Source organism: Stegostoma tigrinum, chromosome 10 (genome assembly GCF_030684315.1).
Source record: "Stegostoma tigrinum isolate sSteTig4 chromosome 10, sSteTig4.hap1, whole genome shotgun sequence".
NCBI lineage: Eukaryota > Metazoa > Chordata > Chondrichthyes > Orectolobiformes > Stegostomatidae > Stegostoma > Stegostoma tigrinum.
In genome coordinates this window covers 78,524,953-78,541,400 of record NC_081363.1, presented here as the reverse complement: position 1 = coordinate 78,541,400, position 16,448 = coordinate 78,524,953, and the positions used below count along the sequence as shown (strand labels likewise).

Here is a 16,448-nt window from a genome sequence, read left to right as displayed (position 1 = left end):
GTAACATTTGTGCTGCGCAAATGTCAGGCAGCGACCATCTCCAATAAGAGACAATCTAATCAGCGCCCCTTGGAGTTACCATCACTGAATCCCTCACTGTCAACATCCTGGAGGTTACCATAGATCAAAAACTCAATTGAACTTATCACAAATACAGTGGCTACAAGAGCAAGTCAGAGGTTAGGAGTACTGCAGCGAGTGACTCACCACCTGACATTCCGATGGCTGTCCACCATCTGCAAGGCACAAGTCAGGACTGTGGTAAAATACTCCCACTTGCCTGAATGAGTGTAGCCTCAAAAGCACTCGAAGTTTATCACCACCCTGAACAAAGCAGCCCACCTGACTGAAACTTCAACTAACTCCTTCAACATTCACTTTGTTCACTGACTCACAGTGGCAGCAGTGTACATCTACGAGACGCATTGCAATAACTCATTAAGGTTGCATCCACAGAATCTACCAAACCTATAAACTCTACCATTTAGAAGGACAAAGGCAGCAGATACATAGGTACACCACCAACTGCAAGTTCCACTCCAAACCACTAACCATCCTGACGACACTATATAGCCATTTCTTCTTTGTTGATGAGTCAAAATTCCAAAACTCCCTCCCTAATAGCACTGGATGCACCTATACTACATGGAGGCTATTAATCAAGAAGGCAACTCATCATCGCCACCTCTTGGGAAATTAAGGTGACCACAGCCAGAGATGAATAAGGGGAAAATGTCTCAAACAGTGTTCCTGGTGTCTCCTCAGTTCGTGCTCAACTGTTGTCATATATTCCTAAATCTCTCTGTTTTGTCATGTCTCTTTTCATCAAATCCTGCTTAAATCATACTTCAGGAATCATTGTGCTATCCGAAATCATCTTCATTCACTTCCTGTTAGGTAAATTTTAGTCACTTTTCTATTATGGACTGTCCTGCTGTGTATTACTCGCTATTGATGCGAACTATTACTGAGAATTGATTGTATCTGGGATCAAGATATTTCACTTTGCAGGAGAATCTAGACCTGGAGATGCAGTTTCAAAACGAGAAGTTCCTAATTAAAACAAAAATTAAGAGGAATTTCTTCTCTCAAAGGCTTGTTGTGTCTGGATTCTTCTCTGGGGATGAGCAGTGAATACTGGACCATTGAATATTTGTAAAACTGGGTTAGATTTTTGATTGCCAAGGAAATCGGGGGTCATGTAGAAAAGGAAAGTGTGAAGTTAAATTGACAATTAGATCAGCCATAGCCATCTTGAATGGTGGACTAGGCCAAGAGGCCATCAGGTTTACTGCTTTTAATTCTTATGCTTTCAAAAGGGAGAATATGTTTTATGAACTCAATAGAAAAGAACATTACGTTTTGTGTTCAGAGATAATGGGAACTGCAGATGCTGGAGAATCCAAGATAACAAAGTGTGAAGCCAGATGAACACAGCAGGCCAAGCAGCATCTCAGAAGCTGACGTTTTGGGCCTAGACCCGCTCTCTGATGAAGGGTCTAGGCCCGAAACGTCAGCTTTTGTGCTCCTGAGATGCTACTTGGCCTGCTGTGTTCATCCAGCTTCACACTTTGTTATATTACATTTTGTGTGTTTGTTTAGAGATGAGCGTTGCAGGGGTGTTGGCATTTAGTTGGATGGAGGTTGTGGTTGAACAAATGTACACTAGGATTTTCATTGAGGATCGTGTGTGCGAGTGTGAGAGAGAGACAGACAGAGGGGGATTGTAGAATGATTTTGGTGGGCAAGTGACCTGAAAAAGTGTACGTGTGTATTCTGGGAGGTGTAGGGGTAGTCTGTAAGTTTAGGTAGGAACATGGAGGGAGTGCTAAAGGAAAACTTGTGTATATTTGTGGAGGACAGCTGAATGTGTTCAGCAAGAAGAGATTTGAGGAACTGATGCCATTTGGAAAAAGGTTGACTATATATGCATGTCTTGGAGGAAGTGAGTTGAGATATGTATGCTTACATTTTAAAGTATATGTATTAAACATTTGCGTAGTTGGCTTTTGCATCACTAATTTTTTTTTGTTCAATGACCAAATGATGGGTTGTATCCAGTATATAATCAACAGGAACATAGAGGGTAAACATTCCATGAAATCTAGGTGCTGAGAAGCTGTACTCTCCATACTAGAATCGAAAGGCTGAATCTGTATTATCAGTTGAGAGTCTTGTGCTCCAGATACTGTACAAACAGTCTAGAATGTTTCGTATAACTGATCCTAAGGGAAATATGCCTACAAACTGTATATCAATAAATGTTCTTCATAGCATTTGGCTGCTGATTCTTATTGCTTTCTGCACTTTTAATACATTGTACTGAATTGTACTGAATCTATAATATTGCAGGTGGTGAAAGTTGGAATTGTGGAACAGTCTTCAGCAACATCAGGTTGGTAATTTCCTCTAAGCACAAATCGGTTCCCCGTAAATGATGAGAAATATGTGTGAGGTCATACAGAGAAGTGGTTCTCAAGCTTGTTTCTTTGAATTATCCCTGCGCAAATGGGCTAGCAATCATGAGTCAACGCTGTACTGTGATCTCAATTCTAACACAAGTGCTGCACATTATGAGTCTTTCAGTAACACTTTTAAGAAAACAGGCATTTGTGTTTGTGCCACTCTGTACTTTGCAGGTGAGACAGACAGCGCACATGCTAAATAAAGTTACATTACTTACAGGAGATTCCGATGATGCTGCTACCTCAGGCCCTAGTGTCTTGTCTTCTACTCCTCCGACACTATCTCCAGCAATGAAAGAAGCTTCCCCAACACCACCTTCTTCCCCCTCTGTTGGAAGTGGACTGTACTCAAGGTAAGCATGTTAAGTCTTCCCTGGAATGTGAAGATCACTGGTAAGGCCAGAGGTGAGGCACATTTTTGAAGTGCTGCCATCCTTCTGGGTTAATTCACTTACAGTGCTGTGAGAAAGAGAGTTCCAGGATTTTGTCCCAGCAATCATGAAGTCATGTAGTTCAAAGTCAGGATTTGTGTGGTTTAGAGCTTAACTTGCATTGATGGTGCCATTTCCCTTTTCAGTGACAGAGGCTGCAGACTTAGGAAATGCCGCCAAAGAAGCCTATGTGAGTTCCCACAGTGCATCATGTAGATGATACTCACTGCAGCCACTATATGTCAATGTTGGAGGGAGTGGATGTTAAATACGGTGGTTGGGATCACTGTCAAGTGGATTGCTTTGTCCTGGATGATGTTGAGTTTTCAAAAGTGTTGTTTGAGCTGCACTCATCCAGAAAAGTATTCCATCACACTCCTGACTTATAGATGTTGGGCAGGCTTTGGAGTTCATGGGATGTGGGTGTCATTGACTAGAGAAGTGCTTTTTGCCCAACCCTAATTTCCCTTGAGAAAGTGATGGTGAGTTTGCCAATTTGAACCACTCTACTGCATGGAATGTAGATATACCCAAGCAAGGGAGTTTAAGGATTGTAACCCAGTGACAGTGAAGGAATAACAATATAGTTCCAAGTCAGGATGATGTGTGACTTCGAAAGGAACTTGTAGGTGATGGTGTTCCTGTGCATCTTCTATCCTTTATCCTTTAGATGTAGAGGTTGTGAGTTTGAAACATGTTGTCAAAGAAACCTGGGTGAGCTGCTGCTGTGCGTTTGGTGTTGGTACACAATGCTGCCATTGTGAGTCAGGAGAGAGGGAGCTGACTGTTGAAGGTAGTGGATAGACTGTCAAACGGGTATTGCTCACCATAGAATTCCCAGACCCTGATCTGCTCTGATAGTCACAGAAGTTATGTGTGAGTTTTGAGGTTCAGGGTTTGTATATTAAAAGGCAGTTGAGAATTTGTGAATTATTTTAAGGTAGTCTATTAAGTAAGTTAAGAAGCAATAGTTGTGATATGATGCATCATCTACATAGATACAAACAGCATTGTATTTGTGACAACCAAGAATTGTTTGATCCTGGAAGATGAATGCATGGATAGTGTTTAGTGTCTTGGTCTCTCTAGATGCCAGAATTCCCCTCAGGAAACCTCTTGCTCCTCCCTCCCTCCCTCCCTCCTTCCCTCTCTGTTTTCCTGGTCTTCTGTCTAAAGAAGGCAGCTGCTAGACTATTTCTACCCTCTGCCTCTAAGCACCTCTAGCTTGAAATCAATTTTTAGCTTACCTCATGCTGGGGGTCATTTTTGTTAACACTCATTCAACACCTGTATAGATGAGAGGGTGCAAAGAGGCCCTACCTTTCAACTTAGAAAGATTGAGGTGGAAGACTGAATGAGGAGACCTCGATGTTGCTCATCAGGAAAAACACAAAAGAAAATCAATTTCTCTGCCAAGTGGCCTTATACAACACTTATCAGTTCCATAAGAATTCAACACTTTTGTCTGAAAAGCCTTGTTTATTGAGTCCCATTTTGTCCTGCACATTGGCACCAGTACTAGGGAAGAAGCGAGTTATAATGAGACAGACTCCACCTGAATCATGCTGAGACCAGAGTCTTGGTGAATTGCATAACTAGGGCTGTGGATAGGGATTTAAACAACAAAATAATGTGAGGCTGTGTTCAGTCACATGGAAAAATATAAAATCATAGGTAACAGAGAAGGTACGATTGCAGATTAGTGATTGCCCTGATTTACTAGAGAATAAAAGAAAGGGACAGAAGGTGTGAATGTCATATTGTCCCAAGGAACCATAAAAGTGTAGGGATGTTCGATAATAGAATAAACTTAAAGGCTTTGCATCTTAATGTATGGAGAATTTGGAATAAAGTGGACAAATTGATGGTGCAAATTAAGGTAAATGAATATGATCTCAAAACAATTGAAGTAATGTGGTTACAAGGAGATCAAAACTGGTAACTTAATTTTCAGGGATATTTGACCTTTCAGCAAGCCTAGATGGGGTAGCAATGCTAATAATAGAGGAAATGTTCTGAGAGATAATCTAGGCTTGAATGATGTACAGTCCATTTTGGCAACAGTAAAAACAAAACAGCAAAGGAAAGAAGGCTTTGGTAAGAGTAGTGACAAACCCCGAAAAAGTAGCCACTCTGGGAAAGGCGATACATGAACAAATATTAGGAGCATGTAGAAGAATAGAACAATAACCATGGATGACTTTAATTTTGTTGATTGGGCTAATCATACTGGAAGGGGTACCTATGACAACTAATTCAGAGAGCTTTAGGAATAGTTTCCTGGAGAATTAGAGAGCCAACCATGGAGCAGGATGTCTTAGATCTGATAATCGGTAATGAGGCAAGTTTAATAAATGGCCTCAGAGTAAAAGATCCCCTCGGAAGTGGTGATCATAAAATGATAGAATTTAATATTCAGTTCAAGAGTGAGAAACTTGCATTAGAAACAACTATATATAAATTAAAGGGAATTACAATGAAATGATGATTTAGCTAAAGTGACTTGGGTGGATAGATTAGCAGGAATGACGGTAAGCAAGCAGTGGCAGACTTTTCGGGAGGTAGTTCATGACTCTCAGCAAAACTACATCTCAGGAGGGAGAACAAGATTAAGAGGGATAAACCAACCATGGCTAACCAAGGAAGTTAAGGAGAGTATTAACTTAAAAGAAAAAATAAGCATATAAGGAGGCCAAAGTGGTCACCCTGAAGACTGGCATACACGTGAGGGTGAGACCACATCTGGAGTGAGCAGCTTTGTTCCCCTAATTTAAGGAAAGATATCATTTCACATTTCAGGGAAGGTTCATTAGGATGATCCCAGGTATGAAGGGTTTTTTTTGTGAGCAAAGGCAAAACTAGTTGGAACTCTATTCACTGGAGTTAAAAAAAAAAGGGTTGACCTCATTAAAATGTATAGGATATGTAAGGGATTTGACAGGGTAAATGCTGAGAGGATGTTGCCCTTCAGGAGGCTGCCCTCTCAATAAAGGGCCACCCATTTAAAAATGAGAGAAAGAGGAATTTCTTTGATGGCTGTGCATCTTGGAACTCTTTGCCACAGAGAGTTGTTGGGACAGAGTTGTGTATATTTAAGGCTAAGGTAGATAGATGTTTGATCAGTAAGGGAATCAAGGGTTGCAAAAAAAGGCAAGAAAGTGGATGCGAGGAAATGTCAGATCAGCCATGATCCGACTGAATAGTGGAGCAGGCTTGAGTGGCCGAACTCTTGTTCCTATTTCTCCTGGCGTATGTGGTTTTATGGTATTTGTTACAAATCCACAAAATCTAACAGTTACTTGGCTTATGCATCCTCACACCTTGCTTCCAGTGAGAACTCCTTCTCATTCTCCCAATTTCTCCATCTGTCACATCTGTTTCGATGATGCCACTGTCCGCAGCAGGGTCACAGAATTGTCCATCTTCACCATTGAGCGAGCAGTTCCCTCTACCATCGTTAACAGGTCCCTTAGCCTTGTCCAACCCATCTCCCTCATTTATGTGTTCACCCATTCTCTTCCCTCTCAATATTGATAGGGTCCCCTGGTCCTCATTACCACCCCACCAGCCTCTATATCCAGAGGATAGTAACCTACCACCTCCAAATGGGATGCCACCACCAGACCCACATTCACTTCCCTTTGCTTGTCAGCATTCCATGGGGACAGTTCCCTTTGGGGCACACTAGTCCACTCCTAACACCTCACATTACCACAGCACCTTCCTCTGCAACCGCAGAAGGTGCAATACCTGCTGTTTATTTCCCCCCCCCCCCCCCCCCCATTGTCAAAGGCCACAGACACACCTTCCAGGTGAAGCAGCGATTCACCTGCACTTTAGTCAATTTAGTCTACCTTATTCGCTGTTCATAGTTTTGTCCCCTGTACGTTGTGGAGACGAAATGCAGACTGGGTGACTGCTTTGAAGAACACGTACGTTCTGTCTGTAAACATGACCTTGAGCCTCCAGTTACCTGCCACTTCAACACACCATTGTGTTCCCTGGCCAACATTTCTGTTGCAGGTCTGCTACAGTGTTCCAGCAAGCCTCAACACAAGCTCAAAGGACAGGGATCGTACAGCCTGAGGGCACAACATTGAGTTCAATAACTTTAGAACCTGATTCTGCCTCTGTTTTTTTTTAAACCTACCCTCACACACTGGTTCTGTACGACATGGGTTGCTTTTGGCACAATCACCCATTCTCACCTACTCCTGTGCCTATTATCACATTATATGGGTTGCTTTTAGCATAGCCAGCCCGTTCTGTTCTTCTCTCTGTTCTTATTATCATTTACTCTGCTTCTCTTCTGTCCATTTGTACTATTAATAATCTCCTCATCTGTCTTGCCCTTTCATGTCTTTGTCTGTCTCTGTGGGCTCCATCTGTCTGTTAACTCCTCCACACCGCACCCCCCCCCCCATCATAAATATAACTTTCTGTCAGCTATCAGTTGTTGTAAAGGCCCAGTATACTCTGCTTTAAAGTTACCTCTGCGCAGATGCTACCAGACATGCTGAGTCTCGTCAGCAATTTCTATTTTTGTTTCAGATCTCCAGCATCCACATTCTTTGTTTTACATAAGAATTTAAACTATGTTAAAAATTTGTTTCTCTTCCGTTGTGGTAACTATTTCGCTGACCCTAACCACATGACTGCTCACTGCCACATGACAGTAGTGTTTATCTACTTGTCCTCTAACTTCTTTACCTTCCTCCTTTTCTAGGAGAAAGCTGTTGACCTCCACAAAACACATTCAACTGATCCTGTGGAATTACATGGGTCAATCCATCTCTCACTGATTTGTTGCATATTCACAGTTACCACATTCAGATAGTCATGTCCAATGTTGTAGAGTCATACAGCACAGAAACAGACTCTTTGGTCCAACCAGTCCATGCCGAACATAATCCCAAACTCAACTCATCCCACCTGTCTGCTCCTGGCCCATACCCCTCCGAATCTTTCCTACTCGTATATCCATGGAAATGTCTTTTAAACATTGCAATTGTACCTGCATACACCACTTCATCTGGAAGTTCATTCCACAAGTGAATCACTCTCTGTGTAAAAAAAAAAATTGCCACTCATGTCTTTTTTTTTAATATCTCTCCTCTCGCCTTAAAAATGTGCTCCCTAGTCTTAGAGAAAAGAGAACTATCTGTACCTATCATTATTTTATAAACAATAAGGTCACCTCCCAACCTCCTACACTCCAACTGAAAAAGTCCCAGTCTGTCTAGCAGTCGGTAATGTCATGATACTCGACTCTCGTTAGTTCACAGAGCCTTGGCCACAGTGGAGAACTGATGGGACTGCAGGTTGACTACTGGATTGTGCAGCAGGTGACCGACAAGAAGAAAGATCCAGAAAAGAAGGATGCCACAGCAAAGAACACACTGAAGTGTACCTTCCGTTCCCTTCAGGTCAGCAGGCTGCCAAGCAGTGGAGAAATTACAACCCTGCCGACGATGTCTATGACAGTAGTAACAAAGGAGAAGAACAAAAAGGGTAAGAAATTGCACAGAACAGATCAACTTTAATTACCATTGTAATTGCTAAGATGGACCAACGTTTAATTTGGCCTGTCCCCTTTATTCCTTTATGGAAAGTAGTCTGTAATGGCATATTAATCAGTCTGTTATATGTCAATTGGTGGTAGAAATTCTTTGAGTTACAGCTGTTCCTTCAGATATTAATGTTTTATTATTTGTAAAACTATGTTTGTACTCTTTCTTATAGTGATGTTTTTGCCTAAGAAGGCAAAAGATAAAGAGCTGGAATCTAAGAGCCAAGTGATTGAAGGCATCAGCCGATTAATCTGTACTGCAAAGCAGCAACAGACTATGCTGCGAGGTAAGACCATAGGAAATTGGATTCACAGCTGCAGAACATTTCACAACAGTATTTTCTTAGAGATTCAGTGGTTATGTACCCAGTTAGTTATGATGTTTCAGAGAGAAACTAAAGAAAGACTTGTATTTATACAGTGCCTTTAACAAACTTAGGGCATCCCAAAGTGTGTTACAATTAATGATGGACCTTAAATGTAGTCACTGTTGTAATGTAGGAAAAGTAGAAGACAATTGCACACTGTAAGATCCCACTATAATAACGATCAGACGATGCCTTTTCTTTCATTACTGTTGGTTGAGGGACACTGTCTTGTGTTCTATTATGTTCACAGTTTAAAATGGTATCCAAAAGATGGCTTTTGTCAGTGTAGCACTCACTCAGTACTGCAATGCAAGTGCCAGCTAATGTGCACCGCAGATCTGGCAGCACTTGTGGAGACAGAAACAGAGTCAGTTCTTCAGAATTTCTACAAAACATTCCAGACTTGAAACATTAACTCTGTTTGCCTCTCCGCATAGATGCCATCAGACCCTCTGCAGTTTTTTCAGCACTTTTACAACTTTTTTTCAGATCTCTAGCATCCACAGTATTTTGCTTTATTTTGAAATTTTGCGAATGGGGCTTAAACCCAGGTCTGTTTGAGCGCACGAGAATACAGTCCCAGAGCCACAATTGAATCCTGGTTCCAGCCATGAGGCTATTTTACTTGAGGTTAATTTAGAGGTTCTCAATTATGTTTTGCTGAACCCCTTCCTTCCCACTACACCTTCCAGAGATTCATGTCCTGTGCATGTGCTATCTTGATAGGAAAGAGCCATTTTTTTGCAAGCTTAACCATTTTGGATACCTATTTAATAAACCAGAGTAGTTCAAATTTTATTTTTGCTTGCGTAGACATTTGGCTTTTAATATAAAATGCATAATTAGTGGAAAGATTCCTTGGAAATGCTCCCACTTCAAAACACTGGGAATTCATGCAGGGATCATCTCATAGTTGATACAATATACAGACGGGAGTCACTTCCTCTCTAGCAAGTGAAAGCATGAGTCAGCACGGTGGTGATTATTCGTTGTTTTATTAACCAATCATAAAGGGCCAAAGGCTTGTACTAGTTCTTTAAAAACCTATTTTCCTAGTTCCACCCCCTGCACTTTCCCACTGGTTATGCAATTTGTTCCTTTTCAAGTATATATCTCTTGAACATCTCACAACAGTACTTTGTTATAGAGGTTCAATGGTATTTGCATAGCTCCTTTCACTAACCTTTTAAACCGAACTCCAGATCATAAAACATGTCAAAAGAGATTCTCATCTACCTAGATTTCTTTTCCCAACAGTAATTACAGACGTTGTTGTATATCCTGCTTACTGTTTCTCTGTTTTTCTTCCAGTAACAATTGATGGAGTGGAATGGAATGATGTGAAATTTTTCCAACTTGCTGCTCAGTGGTCCTCTCATGTGAAATACTTCCCAATTGGGATCTTTGGCCACCTGAAATCTGCTTACTAAACCTTCCTAGCCAAGCAAGAAATATTTAACCTGTAGCTGGGCTAGGAGCCAGCAACTAGTCAGTGCCAAGAACCTATTTCAAACTGGAGGTGCCTGCTACTTGCGTGCAGTGTCAGAGCTTTGCATTATATATTTTTTTTAAACAATGATCTAAGGCAAAGAATAAAATACACATCCTTATGAGCCTTATCAGAAGGTTATTTGTGTATGGTGCAGCACTTTTGTTTTGCTGTGGGAGGGGGAGAGCGCCATTAGGATATAATTGTGGGTGAAGCATTTGCCCTGTTTCCTCATGGTCATTACTTCCTGTTTTTCAGCTCTTGATAGATAGAAGTGAAGGTTGCATATTGAAGTGTAAACAACAGTCTGGCCTTATGTTATCCATGTGGGCCAAAAAACTGACTGCAGTTAGATATTATTAGAGCAAATCAATTTGTAGTCTATAGGACTCTGGGTACACACCTCCTAACACCCTCCACCCCCAAACCCACACCCAGAAAATGCATTCTGAATCTTTGAGAGTAATTTTGTCAAATGCTCACATGGCCATTACTCCTCATGCCTCCCCAACCCTCACAACTTCAATAGTGGCTGCCTACGAAGAGGACCTGCAACATATGATGTCTGAAGATGGTTATTTTTGGTTATTTAACAAGTACTTTTTTAGAGCCTTGGTTCTTAAGCCAGGCTATTGGCTACTTTTCTGAGCAGGGCTTTGGCATGAGGATTGTGCTCGTTATCAAGTCAGCCAAATAAGGGACCTACGTTGGCTGTTCAGCCTGAAGGTAGCCTCACTAAAAGCTTTCCTCAGCTTCGTAAGCTGGCAAATGGGTTTGATTTGCACTGTGGTGATAATATAAAGAACAGCTCCTATATTGCTGTCACACCATGTTTAAATTAGGCTCTAATGTGTTTTTTGATGGTTTATTCATTGTTCAAAAATTCACTTTATAGATGAAGTTATGTTTTTGTGGTTAACTGGCAAGAAATAAAAACAACTCACAAGAGCTGAGATCTTTCCCACTTTGACCCTCACAGCAATTCTGTGCTTTGCTTTCACCGTGCTTGCAAGTGATCCACAGCAATTTGTCACAAATATCCAGCTTTGAACCTCATTTTGTGATATAACTAGAGTTGTACAGATTTCTAACTCCTAACTTTTATTTTTTTGAGTGGGCAGGTGGTGGGGATGGGGTTTTTTTTTCTTCCAATTGTAACATATATCTATTCCGTAAATCATTCAGATTCTCTTTGATTTGTGTATCTACCTATCAGTGAGGAGGGAAAGGTGGCTGTTTTTCTTTGTGGTGTTGCTCAAAGTTTGCAGTGTACATAAAGGATTGTTAGCATAGCTTTGATAGTTAAAAATATAATTTTTATGCATTTAACTAGGCCTCCTTAAGAAGAACGTTATTTCTTGAAGGAGTGCGTACTGATATTTTGTTTTGACACTAATAACTTATGTTGTACAGTTTTATATAGAGTGGTGCAGTGATGGTGCAAAATGTGGCACTATAAGCACCAAAGAGCATTTGCTTTTAACAGAATGAATTTCTTTCCCCATAACTTATATCAGCACAAGAGCTTTGAAATAATGTGACATAGGTCAGAATATGTGGTTCAAAATTAGGCTTGTAGTTTACTGGAAAAGCAACCATGTTTGCATTGATTCCCTACATGTTGGACAATATTAATAGTCTTATTATGAAATTTAACCTTGACTGTGCTTTTTGCTTTTGCAAATACCTTGGACCTTTTTATTTTAATGTGCCAAAATGTGATTTTTAAGTTATAATTCTCGTTGGGAATTAATTGGATCTCACCCGCCTTAAACATGACAAAGTCAGGAGCTCTTCCTGCAGGGCCTGCAAACTAATGCCTGAGATTGCATCAAAATTCTTAGATTTGCAGGTAGAAGGTGACTAGCAATACTGCGAACCTTTGTGTCTTGAAGCTTAAGTAAGTTGTAGATATGGAAAATCTGGCATCTATCCTAATTATTTGGTGCTAGAACACTAATCTCTGTATTAGTTTCTCTGCGTTTGTGTAACAGTACATTCATGTAGACCTAGCCTTACATCTTAGCTGCTGATTTACATAACATAAACTATCAGCATTCAGTTTTGATTGCAATACTGCTTCCTGTGAGGAGTTCAGATCTCTGACTCAGTTTATTATAAATACTACTTTCACAGTTCGGTTCTTGGCAGTTGCCTATTTCAAAGGTTATTACCACTAGTCAGTCAATGGGAGCGTGTGAGATGTTTGACCATTTCCAAAAGTTGAGTTTAAAGGGCTTGAGAAAAAGAAGAATGTGTCTTATTTATGTGTAAGTCTTTTAACCAGGTAGCTGTGTCATTCCTGACTTCAGTGTGTTAGAAGTTTTTACAAGGTTATTTAGTCCATTAGGAGTGAAATTGGTCATTGCACATTGAATCATTTCAGCCACCTGTCATACAGTATTGACCAGATATATCCTCCTGGGCAGCCAAATTAATCTGTCTGTTTTGCTTCATGTCCTGTATTTTCTTTCACTGCCTCAATTTTCCACTGTGCTTTGAAGTGGGAATAAATTAAGCAACTAAGTACTTCCCCTCAGGATTGGAGGATTCTTGTCCTGTATTATATTTCATGGGACAGGAGACCTCTACTTTGATGCATGGCCTGCACAGAGCTATTCGATACTTAGTGAACCTAAATTGGGGTATTACAATTATCTGCAGCACACCTGGTTTAGGAAAACCTACCAACATTCCTAATCCTTGTCTCTCTCGAGTGTCTATTTTCAGAAAAGTGTGTGTGTCACACGTGAACAGGTTGGCTTTGATTGCAGTGCCTTGTGAATATCTCACCAAGTCTAAGGGCAGGCTCTCAGCCAGGAAATGATCACCTGCACCCAGGAAGCAGATACTACAGAACTCTACCTGAGAGAGGATCAATACCTTCAGATTAACGAGGTGAGGGAAGAAGGGAGGATTTTTGTTTTAAAAAGACCCTAAGTTGTAACTCTCTGGAAGAGCTTCCACATGGAAGTTGGAAGGAAGTAGGTATTCCAGAATGTTCTAAATCAATCAGTCTGGATGCACTAAGAAATCCTATTAGTAAAACGATGCTATACATGCTCAAACTTTAAACAAAGAAAATCTTTATCATCGAAACCACCAATGGCTCCTGTTGAAAGGTGTTGTCTGTATAGCATAGGTCTTCAGGATTAAGGACAGTGTCTGTCCATTGGAGACCTGAGGATTTAGGATTCCCATACCAACAGCTGTGCTATTGATTGTTCAACAAATCCCACTGTTTTTCTAATTTATTTTCCATGTTACTTAATATGAGCCAAGAAATGAAAATGCTTATCAAATACAGTATCTGAATTAACCTAATGTACTAAAGACTGCTTTGTGACTGTGGAAATGTACATTTGTTTATAATGGTACTACTCTAATTCTACATTGTTGGTAAATGTCAAGCTGTGTTATTCACATACTGCTTCCAGGTCCTGATGGTATATGCTGCTATTTTCTTTAAGGGAGAAGAAATATTCCCAGTCCCGAAATCCTTGTTCCATCTCCAGTGCTCAATACGTAGCATTTAATATTGATTTTGTGAAAAAGTGTCTGATGTGAAACTTCTCCACAGTCAGGCTCTATAGAAAACCACTGTAGGTGAGGATCTCTGCTGTTTGGTACTGTTGCATTCACTGAGCTTATCCGGGCTATGGAGTCAGCAGTGTATGTCCCTTAAGAAAGGTGTCAGGCTTGAATATGATGTTTTCAATGTTGGATTGCTAAAAGAGAGGAAATTGTTTTATAAAATGTGTTTGTGCTACTCTGTTCCTGATTGAATGCTGGAATCCAAAGGACATACATTGTAGGTACTATAGACTAAATAATCATGTAATCTGACTTGAAACTGTATTTAACTGCTGCAGAAACAATGTTTTCACTTGAGTGGATACCAAACGTTCGGTGCTAGGACATCCTGCGTGCATTTTGCATATTTTTCTTGCATTTCTTTGTAAGCTTTCGCTCAACTTAAGTGTAGGGACAAGCCACTTTCTCACTAAATGATGATCATGTAATGCTACATCGGGATGTGACCCAAAATCCATTCCACTTTAGTAATATATAGCTTGGTAATCTGGAGGGGATGTAGTTATGTTGGCACTATAGTGCAGAGTAACCTTTGAAGGTGTTTGCAGTTTACTTAGAAAACAGGTTGCTGGTGTAACACCATAAGCACTGTATCGAGACATGCAGGTGTGTACCCATTTGATGTAAGGGTGAGGAATTAACAGCTACCTGACTCTTCCAAATGCACTGTCTGAAGCTTTTTACTGTTCATTAGTGGTGATCATGAATATTTGCTTGAGATTTTACATTGACATGTGCTAAACTGCAACCACTTGATGGCGCTTCTTAAGTGCCACATTATCAGCAGATGTCAGTCTTTTTGAGTTTGAGTTTTACCTGTTCTTTACAGTTTACCATTTGCTTTTCACATTCCCTTTTCTCATTTGTTCTTCTGCTTCTATTCCTGTTTTCTTCTGCAATTTTGTCACATTTTTTTCTTTCTGTTTTCATTTTCTTTCTTGCTTTTATTCTTCCTTGCACCTTTTTCACATTGTTCTTTCTGCTGTTCCTCATCCCTGCTTTTCCCTACTGGTTTTTCTGTGCTCCTGGCTTCACTGTGTTAATTGCCAGTCTCTCATAATGCAATTTTTCTCTCTACTTGTTCACACTTACCTGCTGTTTCCTTGTACCTTCCTTTTCCTCACTGTTTCCTTTCTTTCCCTCCCATTCCTTACTGGTCTATGTACAGAATTGGAAGGCAATGGGGTTGATGAAACTGAAACTCTTCGGTTTTCAGGCTAGTTTCCAAAAATAGGTGCCAGAAGGCTTGTAGTATATGTTTTAAAACTGATGGGCAGGACGCAAAGTTTTTGTAATTCATATGTTCTTTGGTTTGGAGCCATCAATGCACGTACATCTGGCATCCATGGCTTTGGGTAATAGTTACAAGCCTAAATATACGAGGGAATTAAGACTTCTAACCATTGCCCAAGTTTTCAATTAGCCAGTACCAAATAAACATCCAATCTATTAACAACAAATACCATTTCTGGCACTCTTTTTAAATCAGCACCTTGTTATAAGAGTCCGTCACAGTCTGTGCTGCACTGTGAACATTTGCCTGTGACCTGGAAACAGTATGGAAGCACTGAGTGTGAAACTGCTGTATGTATGTGAATGATTTCAAACACAGACACATTTTTATGAAAGTACACGCTGTTTTGCTGTCCCAAATAAAAGAAAGGAAATGTTTTGTTTTTAATTTTTTTAATTAAAACTTATTTTGGGTTTTCACTCTTGGAGGCTTATAATAGATTGCAGTCTTGTGTGTTTTTGCAAGCCGTGTAGCACAAGTTTTTTTTCTTTTTATACTGGTGAAGACTTATGAAGGAACAGACATGTAATACATTGAGTACTACAATTAAATAAAATAACCATTATCCATAAGTTGTGTCATTACACGAGAGTGGTGGTCATTCATTTTACATCTTAAACTTTTATGTGGAACTTCTGACACAACAGCAAATTGCATTTATGCACAGAACCTTCAAAGCAATAGAATGTCTGACAACCTTAACAGAAGTTTAATCAGACACAGTTTGATTTTAAAAAAAGGAACTACCAGAATAGGTGACCAAAGGCTTGATCAAAGGGAGAGATTTTAAGGAGCTGCAGAGATGGTGGGAACTGCTGATGCTGGGAAATCTGAGATAATAAGGTGTAGAACTGGATGAACACAGTAGGCCGAGCAGCAGGAAAGCTGACATTTCAGGTCTTGACCCGAAACGTTAGCTTTCCTGCTGTCCAGATTTTAAGGAGTACTTTGAAGAAGGTGAAGATGCTTAAAGAGGCAGTTCTAGAGGTGGAGACCTAGAGTAGGAGTGGGTGAACCTTAGCCAGAAGGGGCAGATGTTAGCATGAAAAGAAGGAACAATAATAATAAAATTACATTAATATTACATCACATACAGCAACAAAACCAAATATACTCTGTCTACACTCCCTGTTGGCTTAATGTAAGCAATGGTGTTCGTCAAGGTCTGGAATCAACCTCTCTCTCCACAAATGCTGATTGAGCTGGCTATATCCTTCCAATATCTAGCAGCAAATTAC

At 40.3% G+C, this 16,448-nt stretch overlaps 1 protein-coding gene across 4 annotated transcripts in view; it reads left to right on the top strand.

Moving 5' to 3' along the window:
* The window catches only part of pacs2 (phosphofurin acidic cluster sorting protein 2), a 244,083-nt gene extending 228,301 nt beyond the window's left edge, over positions 1-15,782 (top strand). For all 4 annotated transcript variants that reach the window (XM_048537650.2, XM_048537649.2, XM_059649290.1 and 1 more), the window contains 5 exons: positions 2,353-2,395; positions 2,686-2,818; positions 8,175-8,407; positions 8,639-8,752; positions 10,145-15,782. In XM_048537650.2, the coding sequence (XP_048393607.1) occupies positions 2,353-2,395; positions 2,686-2,818; positions 8,175-8,407; positions 8,639-8,752; positions 10,145-10,263 (642 nt within the window). In that variant the 3' untranslated portion in view covers positions 10,264-15,782. The remainder of the gene's footprint in view (positions 1-2,352; positions 2,396-2,685; positions 2,819-8,174; positions 8,408-8,638; positions 8,753-10,144) is intronic.
* Positions 15,783-16,448: the final 666 nt, after the last annotated feature.